The 20,978-nt window shown below is 37.8% G+C and overlaps 1 protein-coding gene across 6 annotated transcripts in view; it reads right to left on the reverse strand.

Annotated features, from left to right (window-relative positions):
- Positions 1-2,510: 2,510 nt before the first annotated feature.
- LOC310888627 (zinc finger RNA-binding protein-like) overlaps positions 2,511-20,978 on the reverse strand; it is a 46,523-nt gene continuing 28,055 nt past the window's right edge. For 4 of the 6 annotated variants that reach the window (XM_083815518.1, XM_083815517.1, XM_083815520.1 and 1 more), the window contains exons 13-20: positions 19,179-19,384; positions 18,779-18,929; positions 14,311-14,452; positions 9,428-9,525; positions 8,510-8,605; positions 4,896-5,007; positions 4,694-4,791; positions 2,511-4,004 (exon numbers count right to left, since the gene is read on the reverse strand). In XM_083815518.1, the coding sequence (XP_083671644.1) occupies positions 3,825-4,004; positions 4,694-4,791; positions 4,896-5,007; positions 8,510-8,605; positions 9,428-9,525; positions 14,311-14,452; positions 18,779-18,929; positions 19,179-19,384 (1,083 nt within the window). In that variant the 3' untranslated portion in view covers positions 2,511-3,824. Of the gene's footprint in view, positions 4,005-4,693; positions 4,792-4,895; positions 5,008-8,509; positions 8,606-9,427; positions 9,526-14,310; positions 14,453-18,778; positions 18,930-19,178; positions 19,385-20,978 lie in introns of those variants that run through there. The other 2 variants (XR_014575975.1, XR_014575976.1) reach the window with 2 other exon arrangements.

The following is a 20,978-nucleotide window of genomic DNA, read 5'->3' on the forward strand; positions in this document are numbered from 1 at the left end:
ACCCACCTGGATGACATCCTGCACAATGTGCTCTAGGTGATCCTGCTCAGCAGGGGGGTTGGACTAGATGATCTTCAGAGGTCCCTTCCAACCTCAGATATTCTGTGACACAAGGCTGGCCAATACAGTCATGGACCTCTGTGAAACCTGTCCTCTTTTGCAGCACCACATACCCTAGGAGCACATAAAATGGTACTAAACCCCTGTATTTAGGCACCATAACCTCTCCCATATTGTTCTGACTTGCATTGTCAGCAATTCAGCTCAGCTTCCTGTCTTAATAACAAACCGTTAACTTGCATAACCAGCAAATTACAGATAAATCTAAACGTATGCCTGAAGTTAGGTCTGTGATAAAGGTATCTCATATTCTGGACAGAACTTCCTAATCATATGCATACAATTGATGTAAACATGATAAGAGTATGCAGCAAAGGAAAGACTTACATAAGGAGCAAGGTTTATGACTCATGTAGAAACAAGACTTTTCATCTCTTTTTAATGATAATCTTCCACTGTAGAATGAGCGATTTATTTCCTCTTGGTCAGCTATTCCATTCTGCAAATTTAAATTTTAAAATGTAGGAAGCTTCAAAAATTGAGATTTCTTGATACCTTCTACGTGTCTTTGGATTTTAGGATATCAACTTGAAATAGGATTGATGTAGAATGTATTTGAAAGTATTTAAGCTAGGCTAAGCCTCTAAAAGCTGTCAGGCTTTAAACTGTCCTGCAATAAATTAATCACTGGCTTCAGAATAAATATTAATATACATGTCTTTGCAAAATGATTTAAGAAAATATATGTATTAAAGAAGAAGACCATTGCTAATGCTGGTACGTTAAGGCAACATTAAGTGGGAAAGTACATGCTGTGTAGGACAAAAATCCCCCGCTGCCAATCAGGTACCTATGAAAAATGATGCACTCTACCCTGTTAGGAAGTTTACACTTGCCAAGTATTATTAGGGTAGCATTTCTTAAAATGCGAATGGTAAACACCAGAAAGTAGTCCAATGAACAACTGGAAACATCTTCCAGTACTATGAACATATATGCACAATTGCACATTTTCATAAATCCAAATGAGAAAATGGTACAAAACGGGAATACAAATTAACACTTACAGAATTAAGCCTGATTTTTATTTGGTTGTGAGAACCTCTGAGGTAACACTATACTACAGATGACACTTCTTGGATTTCTCCCCCACCCTCAAAAGATTTGATAGCTGTTTCATTCAAAAAAGGCTGAGAAAGACCACGCTGAATAAAAAAAAATAAACTCTTGAGAAGATTTATAAAATAATCTATCAGAAGAAATTTAATTTGTAGCCTTTTGGGCTAGAAAACTCTTTGGCTTACAGCCTTAAGAGAAAAAAATAAAGAAAATGGAAGTTTTGTCTTTATAAGCACACAATGTAATATTTAAAAGTCAAAACTATCGCTTTACTTTTTAAAGTGTTGGTTTTCCACTCTTCTTAGCTTTGACAGAGCCAGGAGTTACCTAGTTAAAACAGCCCGTTAAAACGGGCAGGAAAAACAGCAACAAACTGAAATTCACTCTTCACCACACAGCACAAAAATCATGGTCACAGCTTCATGTTTAATGTGGAATCACTTTAAGTATACAATATTTCAAAAGATCCAGAAACTAGTTAAGAGATAAAAGCCAGCAGAACAAAAATACAGGAAATCCAAACTACATCTTTGACCTTTTTAATCCTAAATTTGAGGGTCACATGCCTGAATAGATGAGTTTTAGCTTTATGAGGAAAGAAACTTTGGTATGGAGTTAAACTAGCCACATGAATAGCACCTGTAGCATTCAAAATAAATAGTAATGGCTAACTAGACACCATGGCAGCAAGACACTCCTCTTTAAAAAAAACAAAAACAAAACTAAGAACAAGCACGTGCTTGGAAGTTATGCCTCAAGGCTGGACAACAAACTACTGTAAATTTTTTTTTAGTCACTTTAAAGCACACTAATTATTGTATTTCTGACACTGAAATTATTTAAAAAGTTTTTCTTAATGAGATTGCTTTCTCTTTATTTGCTAACCATTAATATTCACTCCTTTTAAAATTGCACTCTGATGCTTGAAGAACACTGTATTAAAATTTTTCTTTAAGACTCCCTCTATTTTCTAAAATATTTTATTTGCACTGTATAGACCCATGCTGTTAGCAGTAGGTGTTGCAAGACAAAAGTATCCCCCCTACTCCAAAACTTATTTTATTAAAAAGGTCAAAGATAAATTATACCACAAACGGGAACAGAAGTTTTTAATAAATGGTATCAGAAATGGTTTGGCAGGGGGGTTGGACCCGATGATCTCTTTAGGTCAATTACAATCCCTACAATTCTGTGAAATGACAAATGATCTTTGTGATGTCTGATGCTCTCATACAGCCAGTGATTAAGTAGATACCAGAACGTTAGTCTATGTTATCTATGGGTTTGCAACAAAGCGTAATACACATCGAACAGAATAAGTGAAACTTCAGTTTCTAGTGCATAATGAATTTAAGTCATTTAATAAATTTTAGCTTTTGAGTGTTCCACTTTAGTGCTGTTACAATAAATCACATCTGCGTACCAGAGCATACATCAACAGTATGATGTAACTTTACTTACACCACTGCTATATTTAGCTTTTTGAAAGAGACATAAGCATACACTATGGCCACATCAAATATTTTTTTTTTTTTTCTTTGATAACCTTCTCTTAGTAATACTTCACTTTTAAATTTTGATTTATTGAAAAAAAGTCACAGAAATTTTATACAGGAATAGCTATAAGGAATAACCTTACAGGCACTGATATGACAAACATCTATTTTTAAGGTCTAAGAAGCATTAATATTATATTGACAAAGCTGTTTGAAAAGAATGACTTTGTCCAAATAGGAAATGCCCGTTTCTGCTTATATGTTAAGAAATTCAGAAAGTTATTTTTTGGCCTTGCTATGTCACAAAGTCTATCATACAAAGAACTACGCATTTAACCTAAAATGATAGTTTTAAAAGCCCTTCTATTAAAAACAAAATCATGCTAAACTTTGATCAATTATGTAGCTGCTTTAAAACTGTTGCAAGACCATACTGTATATATTAGCTTTTATATTGCTAATGCACAACTAACAGCAAACTTGATTAGATTAACACAAATTTGTTTTAATTAAACTGTTATATCTCACTAAGATGACAAATGCCACAAGATTGGCAAAAACATTTAATTCTGAGCACTCAAATGGCAGGCTAATTCTGTTGTAACCCCTTCACATTTAGGGAAAAAAAGCATAATCCTGCAGTCTCACTTTACAAAAAAAAAGTTCTGTAAAATATTAATTGGGAGGGGAACAGTTTATACTATCTAACACAAAGTAACTTATACAACTAGTGTCAAGGGCAAACAAAAAAACCTTCTAAATAAAATGTCAAAATACACATAGCAACAGAAGCACAAATGCTGCATTAAATACAGTCAAGATAAGACAAAACACTTGTTAATAAAAAAGGTCAAAAAAGAAGAAAAGTTACTGAAGTTAGCAATACATTTAAAGGAAACGCAATGAGGGGGAAAAAAATCAAACTATTTTCCCCCCAATGACAGTTTCCATTTGTAGTCTTTCCATCCATAATTTGTCTGATACAGCACATCCATTACAATGTTCAGAATCTCACAGAAAAGCTAGGTTGTTCTAATTCCCAAGTTGGTTTTGGATGTTTTAAACAGATATTATTATGAAGTAAAAGCAAGGCAACAAATGGACTTTTTATCACCTTCAATCTTAGCATAAATGAAAAACTTTTTTTTTTTAAAAGTTATCATAATCTTTTTTGTCTTTTTTCCCCTCTGCTTCAAATCCATCAACCCCATCACTGTCCCTTCTCCTTTTACGATTGTTATGGATGTTGAAGCGTTGATTCATCTGTGGTAATGGATCCATTCCTAAAACTTTGTGTATTTGACGGAATGCAAGGAGTCTCAATGCAAACTACAAAAAGGGTAGAAAGAAGATATTTCAGTTAGAAACAAATGTCAATTTTGAGTATTTTGTCAAACAACAGAGAAGTGGTGTAAGATATCATCCTTAGCTCTTACTATCCATCCTCTTCCTTCCCACAACATCAACACAGTAATATATGCAGGTTACATTTGCTATCTCTGTACAAAGTCCAGCATCTCAGCTTCAAAATAATATGTTTTAACTGCTGGACTTGCAACTGAAGCAGCCAAGGCTTTTCACACATCCCATTACATGCTAGTAATCTTTGGCAAAAGAATCAAATGAACATGTAGAGACAGTGAGCTATTCAGCTGCAAGCATGAGTGATCAATACTATGAACAGAAACAATAAATATTTAAATTTAAACAAATTTATTTGTATGATCTTAAGTTCCAACAACATTTTAAATCTAATAGAATACTACTGTAGACAGAGCATCCTTATGGATATATATAGAAAGGAATGTTCCAAACTTGTCACATTTATTTCAGTGCAAAACATAACACTGCTCCGCATCCTCTCCTGTGACATTTTCATTGCCTAGCTTAAGGCTTATCATCTAAAAAAATAGACTTTGTTCTTATAAGAAAGGAAAATTCATATCCATATAGCCTCATTCAAAAAAAAACCCACAAATGTCTTCAACTTTAGTTATGTTACACATACTTTCCCTTACCTGTGCACTTGAAGTAATATCTTCTCGTTGCTGATCTGTCATTACAGCAAGTGTATCAAAAGGATCTTTCTCACAAGGGTCCAGAAGGCCAGGACCACCTAGAATGGTTAGGCTAATTAGTAGAACATCTCTACCTTATTTTGACCAAGACTATATATTTTATATTACTTCAGCATAAGTACATTGATCAAATTCAACTTGCCTTTAAGGATGATTCCTGAAGATATACACTCAAAAACTCTTCTAAGTGCATCCCCAGGACTCTGTGGTCCAGTAGCACTGCTGATTGCTTTTTCCACAAGCAACTCCATAGCCTGTAACAACAATAACAAAATCCAGTTAATTCAGAAGACTGATTGAAACAGAAAAAAAACACTACTGTTGTTCAATACAGAACTTTTCATAGAATGGTTTGGGTTGGAAAGGACCTTAAAGACCATCTAGTTCCAACCCCCCTGCCATAGGCACGGATGCCACCCACTAAGACCAGGTTGCCCAGGGCCTCATCCAACCTGGTCTTGAACACCTCCAGGGATGGGGCATCCACAACCTCTGGGTAGCCTGTTCCAGTGCCTCACCACTCTCTGAGTGAAGAATTTCCTCCTAACCTCTAATGTAAATCTCCCCTCTTTTTGTTTAAAACCATTCCCCCTCGTCCTGTCATTATCTGACTGAGCAAAGAGTCACTCTCCATCTTTTTTATAAGCCCCCTTCAAGTACTGAAAGGTTTCAATGAGGTCACCCTGGAGCCTTCTCTTCTGTAGGCTGAACAGCCCCAGCCCTCTCAGCCTTTCTTCATAGGAGAGGTGATACAGCCCTCTGATCATCTTTGTGGCCCTCCTCTGGACCTGTTCTAACAGATCAACATCCTTCTTGTGATGGGGGCTCCAGACCTGGATGCAGTACTCCAAGTGGGGCCTCACAAGGGTAGAGAAGAGAGGGACAATCACCTCCCTCGACCTGCTGTCCACTCCTCTGTTGATGCAGCCCAGGATACAGTTGGCCTTCTGGGCTGCAAGCATGCACTGCTGGCTCATGTCAAGCCTTTCATCCACCAGAATTCCCAAGTCCTCCTCTGCAGGGCTGCTCTCAATGAGTTCTTCTCCCAGTCTGTACTCATGTCTGGGATTGCCCTGACCCAGGTGCAGCACCTTGCACTTGGCCTTGTTGAACCTCATTAGGTTCACTCAACAACTTTTGACATAGAAATTTTGAAGAAAATCACAGAACAATTTCAGTTAAAATGGAAAAAAAAAAAAAAGGCGTATTTTGTAAAAGTGAATAAAAAAAGGCTGGTGCAAGATTAACACTGGGTACCAATACAGACATGCCGCTTCTCATCCCAGATTGCCCCAAAGTTTTTTTTTTTTTTTTAAATTATTATTTTTATTTTATTTATTTATTAGAAATTTATACATTAGTAACTGTACATATGCAGGTAGCCAATTTGTCCAACAATTTTTTGGGAACGCATGAAAAATGATGGGTTATCTAAACCTGGCAGTCAGATGAATAAACAGCACACAGTGTATCTAATAAGAGTAAAAGTATATGACAAAAAATATATTGTTTTTTCTATAAGAACACAAACTCAAATCATCAAAAATATAATGGTCTTTTGTTTGAAGTTTAGTCTAAATGATTACTAGTTCCTCAGATTAACAAAACTGAAGCTCACTTCTTTTTTTTCCTGGATGTAGCCTAACACTAACTCAGATGATAAACAAGTGTAAAAAATCTTATCAATCAACAGATTTTCAAAAATGTATACACCAAAAAATTTTAAACGACGGTTTAAAAAGATATATTTTAAATACTGTTTTTTCCTCTGTGACTATTTCCATTGTTTCCTTTTATTAGACATTTTTTCAATAGACTGTAAAAAAGATTTGCAACAGTAAGGAATAGCTTTCCTTAGCTGTTTCAGCATTAAGATGTTTCACTACCACTTCATTTGCAAGTTTCATTTTCAAACAATGTCTTTTTTCCCCCTTCACCCCCCACTTTTTCAAACGTTGCCTTTTATTTTCACTAAGAGTAAATGCCTATTCTGATGCATGCAGTAACTATAGGCAGTGTTGATTACAATTCTTCATTAAGGGTGCTCATTCCTAGCCCAGGACAATGACCTGGTGTTTGTGTGCATGAAAGGCTGGATTTCATGTCAGAAAAATCAACCTTGAATAATCATTACTTCCAACTTGTAGGAAATTGACAAAATTCTTCCAATTTAGTTTTTATTTTTAGGTATATAGGGAGGGCACTACTAATTGTGTTTAAACTTCCTACTATTTTCTACTATTAAAAACACTTAGGCTCTTTTTGAAAAGCTCCTTGGCTTGTGACAGGCTTCTAGCATACAGGTCAAGAGAAGTTCTATATTCAGAAAAGTCTGTTTCTTCTATCTGAAATTCCACCTGTGACTAGCAGAAATTACAGATATTTCAAATCACAAATTTTCATTCTGTCACTGCTTTTGTCAAGTAAGACTTTGCCAATAGACCAGAAGAACAACTGACTACACAGACTTCAGTGCTGATCCATGTCACTGACAATGCATTCCAGCATTGGCAAAAATCAATTCAGCAAACCAGAGAGCACTCTTGTAGAGAGCCAAGATGCAGCTAGACTTGACACACACCTCTATTCCCTTTCAGATGTGCCTTAGAACAGACAATGTGACAAAGAAGAAACAACGTTCTTTGTTCTTCATCTTCATGTGTGTTGCAAGAGTTATAAGGGTGCTTTCCTGCAAGCACTCCAGTTTTTATTCTTTGGCAACTCAGCATCACAGTGATAATTAAGAGGACAGTTACACACTTTTCTAGCTTCTTTTAAGCTTTATTTATACAGTGCATCTTTCAGAAATGTAGCACAGAAACTGGCAGGATATATATTACTATTAATACTTTAAAAACGTATATAACTTTCTACATTTTTCCAGAAATAATCAATATTATCAGAACTAATTTAATAAAATCATCTGCAAGCCTAACACATTTCTCATTCAAAGAATGCCAACTTAGTGCTCTTCTTGTCAAAACCAAAAAGTTTACACTGGGAAGCAGCATAGTGCAACAGGATTTGGTTTGTGAAACAAAACGGTCAGTTTATCTACACACATTTCTGAAATTTTCTTTCAGACTAATTTTGGCTGGTCCACAGATTGGAAAACAAATTACATTCCTGAAGAGCATCTTTTAAAACAGTCAATGCAAAAGGAATGTTTGAAGAATGCTCAGCTGCAGGAATTATCAGAAGTAAACGGGTTGAACCTAGAGATCTTTTTCTAAGTGACACTGATTAAAGATACTAATTTTGACACATCCACTGACTAGTACTGTGGTATTTCATCTCACAGAAGGGTCACATTAACAATCACAGGAATTACTGTGATTTGTTCTTTTACTTTAAGTAACCTTTTTGTTATCACGGAGGTATCTGGGCACAGCTGACATCACTTTAAATCAATTTCAGTAAAACCCAAGGAATTTCTAACCACCAGTAGGTGGTAAAAAAAAATATTTCTTTATGTACAGTTAAAAAAGCAACACCTAAAATCTAGAATAAGGATGCTAAGCACAAAGAACTCAAAAGAACAAGAAAATTCTTTTGGAAAAAAAAATCCAGCTCCAAATGACTAAATTTCAGAAAATTAAGTTTTTAGAGAGACTCTCTACTTTACCTGTAAATACAAGCACAGAAAGCATATTACTTCTTGAAAAAGTCTACATTTAACTGCAGTAACACTTTCCAGTGCCCTACTTGTAGTACCACATGTATTGAAAAGACTTATTCAAAAAGAGCATTACTCACCCAGCTTGGAAAATCAGACCAAGTTGGAACACGCTGACAGAGGTCACGAAGAATACGTATGATAATCACACAGGACTGCAGACCATTAGCTCTAGCCTTGAGAGCAATACAAAATCAAATTAATCAATCCCAGCACCTACAGCAAATAGGCCTTGTTGAAAGACTAAAACACCACTGTTCAATGGAAGCTCAGATACAAGATTGATACAAATCATTCTACAAGTTTATTCCGTGAGCTGCCATTTACAGCAGTATTTTATACAGGGTTAGTAATTTAAGGTTGTAAAAGTCAAAGTGCACAGGTTATACAAGAATAACATTTCTTGATCCCCTGTACACTTTGACCTATGTTCACTTATAACAATAAATACAGTATCTTTCTATATTAGAAATAAAAAGGATGAACTAAAGGTCTAAGAAATAGGTATAGAGACTGAAAGGTCAAGGAAATCTGTTTGGTTTCTTTATCGTGCCTTTGCCAGAATGCAAAGTCACTAAGCCAAACAGTTGCTTCTCACCTTTCATTCCCTACACTTAATGCACTTAAAGAAATAGGAAAAAAAGTCTTAAATCTAAACACAAAGCTTTAAACACATATTCCATCATTTAAAGCAAAGTTACTCTGCAGCCTTATGGAATATATAACAAATATACAACATATGATCACCCCAAGCGAGTCAAACTTTCAACATCGCCTTCTCAATGACCAGAAAAAAAAAATCATGTCAAATGAGCAATTAACTGCATAAAGCAGTTCCTCCATACTCAACTTTCTACATTTAAATTTAGGGACCAGAAAAATAATAAGTATTAGTAGCATGAACAACGCTGAGTGTTTTCACACAATTAAACATTTATGTTGCAACTGAACTAATCTCTCATAAGGCTACAAGAAGAAAGTAAAATGACGTTCCAAACCTGGAACCACTTAGCGTGGCGTAGAGCAGCCAGAGCGTCAAGGCATTTTTGCCTGTCCAAGACGTCCGGTGGGTCTTTCACCATACCCGAGGTTACATCTAAAATGGATTGAATTGGCAAAATGCAGTGAGGAATGGGTGTTTGACCAGGTGAGCAAGACAGTTCCTGAAAGTAGCTTCAATGTCACACATGCCATTTGAAGTTTAAACCTTTGAACAACAGGTGAAAATGTTCCATACAAGGTATTCAATTAGGATTAGGGTACCAACCCAGCATGAAGATCAAGAGCATAATAAACTTTATTTAGCTCTCAGGTTATTTTCAAATGCGTTGCAGATAATGCAATGCTTAGTGCTTCTTTATTTAAGCTACCACTGGAAAAATACATATCCCCTAAAATTAAATAGGGAAGGAAGGATGGTTGGACACAGTGCACCAGCACAGAGAACACAAGACAGAAGGAACACAAAAATCCACTTTAACCAAGTAGTAATATTAAATCTTAGTTTCTTGCATATTTTAACTGCTACCTGTTATTTGGGACCTAGTCCTCAAAAGAAGTATAACAAATCTCAAAAGCACTAGATGCTTAGTAATTATGTTATTTTTATTATACCTTAACCTTAGAATGCAATGATTTTGCTTTAAAAGCTAATTAAAGGAATCTGAAATGCTCTTCAATATTACTGAGTTCCACTACCTTCTAGTATCCCCTCTTAGCCAAATTCCTCAACCCATAATATATGTGCTCCAATATAACTTTGGATGTAAAGAAAGATCTGAAAGGGGACTGCTTTACTTAAGATTCAGCAGGAAAAAGAAAAGCAAGGAATAGTATAAAAAACAAAAGCAGAATGTCTGAAAGAAAATATAGAAGATCTCATATATTAAATATTCAGAAAATGATTTAATTAAGTTACCAAGCTGACTGCTTTGTTAGCTAAATAGAATAGACCACAAGATCATTTTAGAATTGGTTTAATCAACAACAAAACAGGAACCACTGAACAATCTGAAATGGTATTTTCAGGTTACTTAAAATTATAAGGATATGATGCAGTAATCAGCTTTAACATATCTTTATTTTATTATTTATGAAAATGGTTATTGTGACTAGTAACACAAAAAAACGGTAGCATGACTGGTAATATACCAGATAAGAAAAAATGGAAAGCCACCTCTCAATGGTACTTATTTCACAGCAATTGACTGTGTGAAACTATATGGTTTATTGCAGCAAGATACAAATTTAGGTTAAGTCAGAGAACCAAATTAAAAAAAACAGAGAGACTTATGAAACAGGCCAACATGGAGAAAATTTTAGGGATGCTGCAGAGACAGCTCTGAAGCTGCCATATACTTATATACAAATATATAATGAACAGTAGGATACTTTACTATACTGAGAGCAAAAAAGCTGTAAATGAGCACGGTGCTACAATTTTCCAGTATTATAACTGAATTTAATCTAAGGTACTAGATTTAGGCATTTTTATATGATATTCTTATTGCTCTGCACAGGGTTAAAAAGAGAAGGATTTCAAAATAAGAACCAAGTTGCAAAGAACATGGTTATCTTCTCTCAAAGATACTCAGACTTATGGACCATATGTTAAAGTGGAAAGAAGAAACTAACAAAGCATTTACAGAGCAAATGAAGACATTTAAAGTGGTTCATTTAAAACAAAATCAAAAAACTCCAAACAAAAAAAAAGGAACAACAAAAAGAAGTCAACACAAACCAATACAAGATAGGTGCACTGCAAATTTTTATCACAATAATTCACTATATAATTTAAATCTTTGATTACTTGACTTCTGGGTCTCAAAAACTTCAATTTGGAAAATAATTTTACTAAAAACTACTACATTGCAAGCACACAGAAGTGCACTTAGTGCTGGAAACGTCAATCTAAAGTGTACTACTACTAATAGAAATCATATGAATACCCTTGAAACTAAAAAAGACTGAAAAGTCACAAGTTGCCAAGGCACCTACTGAACAGAGAATATATTGACTGAAAAAAAAAATAAGGGAACTCTTGTAATATTTATTCTGTGGATTTTTGCATCTGTTTTACATTTTAGGATTAACCCCTTAAAGACTATTTAACTAAGTTCAGACTCCTAACCTACCACCCTGTTAAAGCTAAAAAACAAAACTGAATTAATCTACAAAACACAATCATGAATTCTCACCCTACATATTTATTACTAGCCTAAATATAAGGGGTTAATCTTCAGTTATACATGCTGTGTCCACACTACTTCTTCATTAAAAGTTAACAGGTATATTAATTTTGGTAAGTTTTATTATGCAAAATACATATTACCCAGTCAACTATTTCAAAACTAGTGTGAACACTGCTTAATTCTAAGAGAAAGGCAAAGATTAAAAGGAAAAAAAAAAGCCAAACACAAAGAAACAGGAGATGCTAGGACTATGCATCCAAACCCCCCTCCTTTATAAAGTATGGCAGGTGTGACACTGAGCTTTAGAAAACCTTGGTCAAAAATCCTTCCGATGTCTTGGCAGCAACCCCTGACAGGAATCAAGTCCCTCTGCTAGAAGGCTTTGGACCAGGGCTGTTAGCTAAGGATAGAAAAAACACATGCGCACACATATGCGTTTATAAATATGTACACTTTGTTTGCTGAAGGAAAGATTCCACAGCAGGGGTTAGATCACTTTGAACATATCAGATTTGGGAAACTGTCAAATGCACAACACTGTAAGGAACAGTAGCTATGCGGTTAACAATTTTATTTCACACTATTCGTGTTTTTTTTTTTATCCTTTTATCATATAATTGGATTATTACACATCAAACACAATTCTACTCCACGTGCAAGTCTCAGTCTCATCTTTATTCAAACTGGTTCTTCTGGTAAAGCCTTCCTTATCACCTGAACTAGTTCCCCAAGCGAGCTAAAAAAAAAATGAAAACTTTAAACCATTGTAAGACACAGAGCATGAGAAGCTGCAGCAAGAAAAAACACACACACATATACTTGTTAACTCTACAGCAAATAAGAAGCAGTCTTCATAATAAGGCCATCTTTGCTGCAATAATTTGCAATTGAGTCTTGTATTTTCTCGTTTCAAGAGCAAACTTTACTGCAGATCCATTTTACACTGCTCAGTGTCTTGAAGAGAAATCTAATGATTTGGCTTGCCTAGAGGCAGTACTGTATTCAGCAGTGAATAAACTCATAACGATCATTTTAACTCAAGTGTGGGTCAGACAAAAAAACCATATTTGTTTCCTTTAGGAGGCATAAATTAAGGGATTAACTGTAGGCATTTGAAATTTATTTTTAGTCCACATCATAAAATTTTAGATAAAACAATTCAATTGAAATTGTGGCAGGAATCAATACTGCACTTTTGCACAGTACACTAAGAAATTAACATTTTCAGGTTAACTTCTTTTAATGATTAATCTAATTTAATAATCTAATAAAAAAAATCTAATTTAATAATCAAAGGTTTTAAGTGAAAGTATTCTTTATGGACTTAAGCAATATACGAAGTCTGATTCAGCACAAACAAACCAAGAGTCGTGTAACACTTAAGATTGCCAAAAACCAAGTAGTATTGGTTGGGTGTGACAGTAAATGTACAAAGCATTTATAGCTAGGTATGATGCGCGCAGCTTAAAAATCATGTACAAAGTACTCAAATACTCTTCAGAAGTCATCCAAACTACAGAATGCATCTTGAATTTATTCTGATTACATAGGATGACTCTGTTAACACAGTTTGCTTTTGATGCACTAGTCACAGCTACAGAACATTTAGTAATGCAGTATAAAACCTCAAGTATTTTAGAGGACATGTAATGATGAGATGAAATAAAAAGCTGTGGCTTATATAAATATGTATATACACAAGCACATGCATACATAAACACATTTTTTTTAAACCTGCATGAAAAACGTTAAGATAACCTGATTTCCTATTTGTAGGTTCATTGTCATACACCAGAACTCTGTTTGCCATGATGTCTTTCAACCATGAAAATACAGGATTAAAAGGAAACAAAAGTTAATTTTATCTGACCCGTAAACAAAAAGAACCAATGTACTTCAGACATTAATCATGCTTGTTGGCTTAAAAGCTTCTGAAGCTTTGAAAGTGTTACAGAACAGCCCCTAAAGCAACACTGCTGGCACCAGAGAAACTGTGGACTTCAGAAATGTAAATTGATTTATAAGCTCCACCTTCTGCTTCAGCTCAATGACAAAGCCATTTCTTACTGTACTAGTCTGGGTTCGCCAGTTGGATAGAAGACTGATTGTAATGCCAGGAGCTTAAATATACTCAAAAAGCACTCCAGACCAAAAAGCAACCTCAGAGAGCTGGAAAAAAATCACACTGTCTTTTAAGGTTAGAAGCACCATTACCATCAAAATTATTACACGAGTGTATTTTAAGTGGTACTGATAAATGGAACGTGTAAGTGATGGTAATACTGATCCAGTTTAAATCCAAGACCATATGATTTGATTTTCTAAAAGGATACAATCTTTATCTTAGGGCAAGACTGCTCTACAAAGCCAGTTTATAGCCATTTGCTGTAAAATACCTAGTTTTTAAGTAATTTTATAAGAGGGGAAAAAATAGTCAAGTTTGTACCTTTTCCAGAAAGCTGAGGTTGGACATAAAGTTACAATTTCAAAAAAGTTAAATAAATGCAACATATAAGCACTTATTTTTAACCAACTGTTGACTACTGAGACTGGTTGTTGAAAAACAAGGTTTCAATCGGTATTAGTTGTGCCAGCATGTTACCTTCCAGGACCTTAATGCCATCTTAAGTAGAATAGATAAGCATATAAAATACATAAGAAAGAAGTAACATCATCAACAACTTCCCAACCTCCATCCCTCATGTTCTCCTCCCGAATGACTGGAGATGTCAGCATGATAGTAACTTGCATTTTGGGTTCCACACATGAATTTAAAACTATTGCTGCTTCTGGGACTGCACACTTGATATCGTATTTCTCAGGACTTATTACCTAAATATTGGGAAACAGATTTCTATTAGCACCAAGAAAAGTATGGAGAAGAAAATGGACTTCAACATAGTCTTTTTAAACAGAAAGACACAAATGCAGTATTAATCATAAGCAGCAGATACCTCTGTATTCATAAAAGCCACAGTATATGCAATTAAAAAATATATATAAACATACAGACGTACAAAGATCTGTGGACTTACTGTTACCAAATCATTAATGAAAATACAAAGCAGTCACCAAGCATGCAAAAGAAAAGGGAAAACTACCCATAAAGGAAATTCATACGCCAAGTAAATTACTTAACATGAATCACAGAATCGTCTAGGTTGGAAGAGACCTCCAGGATCACCTAGTCCAACCTCTGCCCTAACACTAACAAGTCCTTCACTAAACCATATCACTAAGGGCTACATCTAAATGTCTTTTAAAGACCTCCAGGGATGGTGACTCAACCACTTCCCTGGGCAGCCCATTCCAATGCCTAACAACCCTTTCAGTAAAGAAGTTCTTCCTAATATCCAACCTAAACCTCCCCTAGGGCAACTTTAGCCCATTCCTCCTCGTCCTATCACCGGGCACATGGGAGAATAGACCAACCCCCACCTCGCTACAGCCTCCTTTAAGGTACCTATAGAGAGCGATAAGGTCGCCCCTGAGCCTCCTCTTCTCCAGGCTGAACAACCCCAGCTCCCTCAGCCGCTCCTCATAAGACTTGTTCTCCAGACCCCTCACCAGCTTCGTCGCCCTTCTCTGGACTCGCTCGAGCACCTCCATGTCCTTCCTGTAGTGAGGGGCCCAAAACTGAACACAGTACTCGAGGTAAGGCCTCACCAGAGCCAAGTAAAAGGGGGACAATCACTTCCCTCGACCTGCTGGCCACACTGCTTCTTATACAAGCCAGGATGCTGTTGGCCTTCTTGGCCACCTGAGCACACTGCTGGCTCATATTCAGCCGACTATCAACCAGTACTCCCAGGTCCTTCTCTGCCAGGCAGCTTTCCAACCACTCATCTCCCAGCCTGTAGCTCTGCTTGGGGTTGTTGTGCACCATGTGCAGGACCCGGCACTTGGCCTTGTTGAACTTCATACGGTTGGCCTCAGCCCATCGGTCCAGCCTATCCAGATCCTCCTGCAGAGCCTTCCTACCCTCGAGCAGATCGACACACGCACCTAACTTGGTGTCATCTGCAAACTTACTGAGGGTGCACTCGATCCCCTCATCCAGGTCATTGATAAAGATGTTAAAGAGGACTGGCCCTAGTGCTGAGCCCTGGGGGACTCCACTAGTGACCGGCCTCCAACTGGATTTGACTCCATTCACCACGACTCTTTGGGCCCGGCCATCCAGCCAGTTTTTAACCCAACAAAGCGTACGCCAGTCCAAGCCATGAGCAGCCAGTTTCTTGAGGAGAATGCTGTGGGAAACGGTGTCAAAAGCCTTACTGAAGTCAAGGTAGACCACATCCACAGCCTTTCCCTCATCCACTAAGCGTGTCACTTGGTCATAGAAGGAGATCAGGTTCATCAAGCAGGACCTGCCTTTCATAAACCCATGCTGACTGGGCCTGATTGCCTGCTTGCCCTGCAAGTGCCACGTGATGACACTCAAGATAATCTGCTCCATGAGCTTCCCTGGCACTGATGTCAAACTAACAGGCCTATAGTTCCTCGGGTATACCTTTCGGCCCTTCTTGTAGATGGGCATCACGTTTGCTAGCCGCCAGTCGACTGGGACCTCCCCTGATAGCCAGGACTGCCGATAAATGATGGAAAGCAGCTTGGTCAGCTCTTCCGCCAGTTCTCTCAGTACCCTCGGGTGGATCCCATCCGGCCCCATCGACTTGCGTACATCCAAGTGCTGTAGCAGGTCGCCAACCATTTCCTTGTGGATTATGAGGGCCACATCCTGCTCCCCCTCCCCTTCCACCAGCTCAGGGTACTGGGTATCCAGAGAACAACCGGTCTTGCCGCTAAAGACTGGGGCAAAGAAGGCATTAAGCACCTCAGCCTTTTCCTCATCTCTTGTCACTAAGTTTACCCCCGCATCCAGTAAAGGATGGAGATTCTCCTTAGTCCTCCTTTTCGTGTTTATGGATTCATAAAAACATTTTCTTTTATCTTTAACAGCAGTAGCCAGATTGAGCTCCAGATGAGCTTTGGCCTTTCTAATTTTGTCCCTGCACAGCCTCGCAACATCCTTATAGTCCTCCTGAGTGGCCCGCCCTCTTTTCCAACGGTCATAAACCCTCTTTTTTCTCCTAAGCTCAAGCCACAACTCTCTGTTGAGCCAGGCCAGTCTTCTTCCATGCCAGCTTGTCTTTGGGCACGTGGGGACAGACCACTCCTGAGCCATTAAGATTTCCTTCTTGAAGAGTGCCCAGCCTTCCTGGACTCATCTGCCCTTCAGAACCTCCTCCCAAGGGACTCTGCCAACCAGTGTCCTGAACAGCTCAAAGTCAGCCCTCCAGAAGTCCAAGACAGCGGTTTTACTGGTCCCCCTCCTGACTTCGCCAAGAACAGAGAACTCTACCATTTCGTGGTCACTCTGCCCAAGACAGCTCCTGACCACCACATCTCCCACCAGTCCGTCACTGTTTGTGAACAGAAGGTCTAGCGGGGCACCTCCCCTGGTAGGCTCTCTAACCAGCTGCGTCAGGAAGCTATCTTCCATGCTCTCCAGAAACCTCCTAGACTGCTTTCTCTGGGCTGTGTTGTGCTTCCAGGATATGTCTGGGAAGTTGAAGTCCCCCACGAGAACAAGCGCTGACGATTTCGCGGCTTCTGCCAGCTGCCTGTAGAACTCCTCATCCGTCTCCTCATCCTGGTTCGGCGGTATATAACAGACCCCCACCAGGATGCTTGCCTTGTTGGCCTTCCCTCTGATCCTAACCCATAGGGACTCAACCTTATCATTCCCAGCCTCAAATTCCTCAACATCAAAACACTCTCTAATATAGAGAGCCACACCACCACCCCTTCTGTGCTGCCTGTCCCTTCTGAAGAGCCTATAGCCAGACATTGCAGCACTCCAGTCATGAAAGTGGTCCCACCACGTTTCCGTGATGGCAACCAAGTCATAGCCTGCCTGCTGCACGATGGCTTCCAGCTCCTCTTGTTTGTTACCCATGCTGCGTGCATTAGTGTAGATAATGAACAGCATTTAAAATAAAGAAAAGCTTCAGTGCCACTTGAAACGGCTACTGGGTATGTTTCCTATTCAAACATACGAGTCTTTAAAAAGCACAAAGCTGCAGCAGTTCCCCTCCTTCCAGCTCTCACTTATAGGTTGCGTACTGCTAGGCACATTCTCTACTTGGCTGTCGCAACATCCTGAGGTGAGAACAAAGAGCAAGATAAACAGCAGGGGAAAACATAAGAATAACAAGGTGGTTATTCTGAATTGGTTCTTGCTAGTGATTTAATACTTCTAATTATCTCAAGAGGATGCTGTAGGCACCTCTGTCATCTCCTTTCACAAACTAGAAGTCAGTTCTCCACAAAGACAGACCAAGATGTGCAATTTTTAGCTTTTCTTGCTTTGTTACTTTGAGCAGGACCCAAGATTATTTCCTAATTAATCTGATCCTGCTAATGCTTCTACCATGCCACTGATTTTGCCAAGCAATTTACCAGACTGTACTGAAACACTGATGCTACAAGCAACCTTTCTATAATGAAGGTGGGTAGGCTTTATTTCAGTAGGGAGCAATGGAGTTAAAGACTTTTACACATGTCTTATGGAAATATAGCAAATAGTTTATATGAGTTCCACTGAATGGTTTAAGACTTTTTTGGTAACTTTTAAGAACGGTACCACATTAAAAAGCAACAAGACTTAATTTGTTAACTGTGGAACTATGAAGCATACATACTGGAAACACACTGGCATTAATGGAGAACTTTGACCTTCAGGCAGTAAGCTTTCTATAACACTGCACAAATTACCTCTGTCACTGGTGGTAACTGGACAATAGAAAGTCATCTTCTACTCATTTATTCTATTCATTTAATTTGCATTTCTTCTATTCATTTATTCTATTATTTATATATTTTCCAATTAAATGAACTCTATTAAACAATGATTGATACTACACCACTAGCATAAACACCTAGACACTAGTAAACACAATGTACAGAAAGCAAAACATGCAGTGTGGTCACTGAATTCAGATGGAAACACCCAGAAAAACAAAAGAAACTCAACTTGAGCTATGGAATGCAGCTGTCAGCCCTGCAGACATATGACTTGAGGACAGATTATTTTTTTTTTTTTTAAGTATCTTTACAAAAAAAATCAGATGAAAGAATCTAAACTCTACTTACTGCAAGTTGTTTGGGAAGACTTTCAGCAATACAACTGAGTAAAGTCTTTGAAGGCTTCTCAGCACACAACAAAACAAGACTGACATTTCTGTCTCCACGGAGCAGCAAACCTTTAGCCAAAACGCCTACCCGTAAAACTCCTTTCAAAGCTCTGTGAAGTAAATTACAGTTAGAAGTTGCTTTAAGGTTTTAATATTATTTTAAATGCCAGTCCTGAAGATAGAAAAATGAAATGAAATAGGAATACTCCACATACTCTTGAGGACACAGTCCTAATCCAAATTTGCTGTATAAAAACTTAAAGAGAATAGGATCCTTGGAAGCACTGAGAACAGTACAAGGAAAAACATAAGATGATTTTAGAAACAAAAGACACATTTCTTTAAAAAAATAAAAATACCTGTCTTTACTGCCATCTTTTTTATCATCTCCCTCTTTGCTCTTGTTTTTTTCATGGTCAGTCATATTGTCAGAAACAAGTTTCAAAGCACGCTCAGTAATAGAAACGATTTTTTGGACTGCCTGAAGTTCCTCCTCTGTTGGATATATTGCCGCATGTTTGGTCATCACGTAGCGGTCGTCAGAGGAGTCAGGGCGGCGTAGAGGCTAAACAGAGATAAAGTGTATTTCTGAAATGTGGGAACACTTCAAAATTCATAGAATATTCAAGCCTCAAATGACTGAAATGTAACAAAACATGAACTGAGATGTCCTTAACAACTTACACTGCTCACAAACAATCATGTCTGAAGAAACTGTGGAAATAAAACAAATTATGAAATCCACAGATCCAAAGTACTCCTCTCTCCCAAATAAGTATCTATTGTCTTTTCATTAACCGCTAAATACTTGCATACTTATTCACTGCTGCAAAATAAAGTATCTATAGTTGCTTTCAGAGAAAGAAGAATTCAAATAGCAAGTGGCCTCAGGAGGTCTCTATTCCAGCTTCCTGTGCAAACCACGGTTAGCTATAAGATCAGATCACATTGTTTAGGGATTTATCCAGTCACGTCTTGAAAAAACACCAAAGATGGAGGCTGCACAACGTCTCTGTGAAAAAGTTACTTCCTGTATTCAGTCTGAACTTCTCATCTCAGCTTAAGCTGGCTCTATCTTGCTCTCACCACTACAGAGAACCCGGCTCCATTGTCTTTCTAAGGCACAGACATTAGAAGGCTCTTAGGACCTACTGAAGCTCTCTCTTCTCCAGGCTGAAAGTGGCAAGATCCCTGTCTCTCCATGCAGCACACATGCTGCAGTCCCCAGTCATTCTGGTGACCCCACACTGAACCTGCTATGATTTATCAATATCTTTCTTGTACTAGAAAGCCCTAAACTGAATGCAGTATTGCAGTTTGGGTCTAATGAAAGCTGACTGCTTCCCATCATCTATTGATTATGCTCCTGTTAATACAAATCAGGATACTGTTGGTGTTCCTTGCTGTCAGAGCACATTGCTGGCTCATATTCAGCTTGTTCTCTGCAAAGATCCCCAGGTTCCCTTCTGTAGGGCTACTACCCAGCCTGTCACTTCCCAGCCTTCACCAGTGCAATGGGTTACTCCTGCCCAAGTGCAGCACTAGCTATTTGTCCTTGCAGAATTGTGTAAAGCTCCTGTCAACCCATTCCTCCAGCTTGCCTAGGTCTATCTGGACAGAAGCCCTGTCCTTAAAGGTACAGATTCTTCTCCCCACCCTGAGCCGATTAAGTTTCATGTCAGCAGCAAACCTGATGAGCACGCACTAAACTCCATCACCTTTCAGATGACTGATAAGGTACTAACAAGACAAATCCTAGGATAAACCCATGTGGTACTCTACTTGTTACCAACCTCAAAGGAGAGTAGTACCCACCACTAACCATTATCCTCTGGGACTCATGATCCAACCACTTTTAACCCAATATATTTGTCCACAATTATAGAATGGTTTGAGTTAGAAGGGACCTTTAAAGATCAAGAAAATAACGTTGTATAATGCAATTAAATAAAAGTAATACACAAATCCAGAAAGACTTGTATTTCAGAAGCGTCAGTATTTGTCTTCGAGGCATCTTATTGTCATATTAAGTGGACTTATTTTGGAAGAAAGGTTCATCTACATAATTTCATTAGCATATAATTTTTTCTTAACCTTTACGAATCCTTTATTAAGAAAGGATGGAGACAACTCAGCACTGAATAATTTACAGTCCTTAA

This window comes from Anser anser (genome assembly GCF_964211835.1).
Source record: "Anser anser genome assembly, chromosome: W".
Classification (NCBI taxonomy): domain Eukaryota; kingdom Metazoa; phylum Chordata; class Aves; order Anseriformes; family Anatidae; genus Anser; species Anser anser.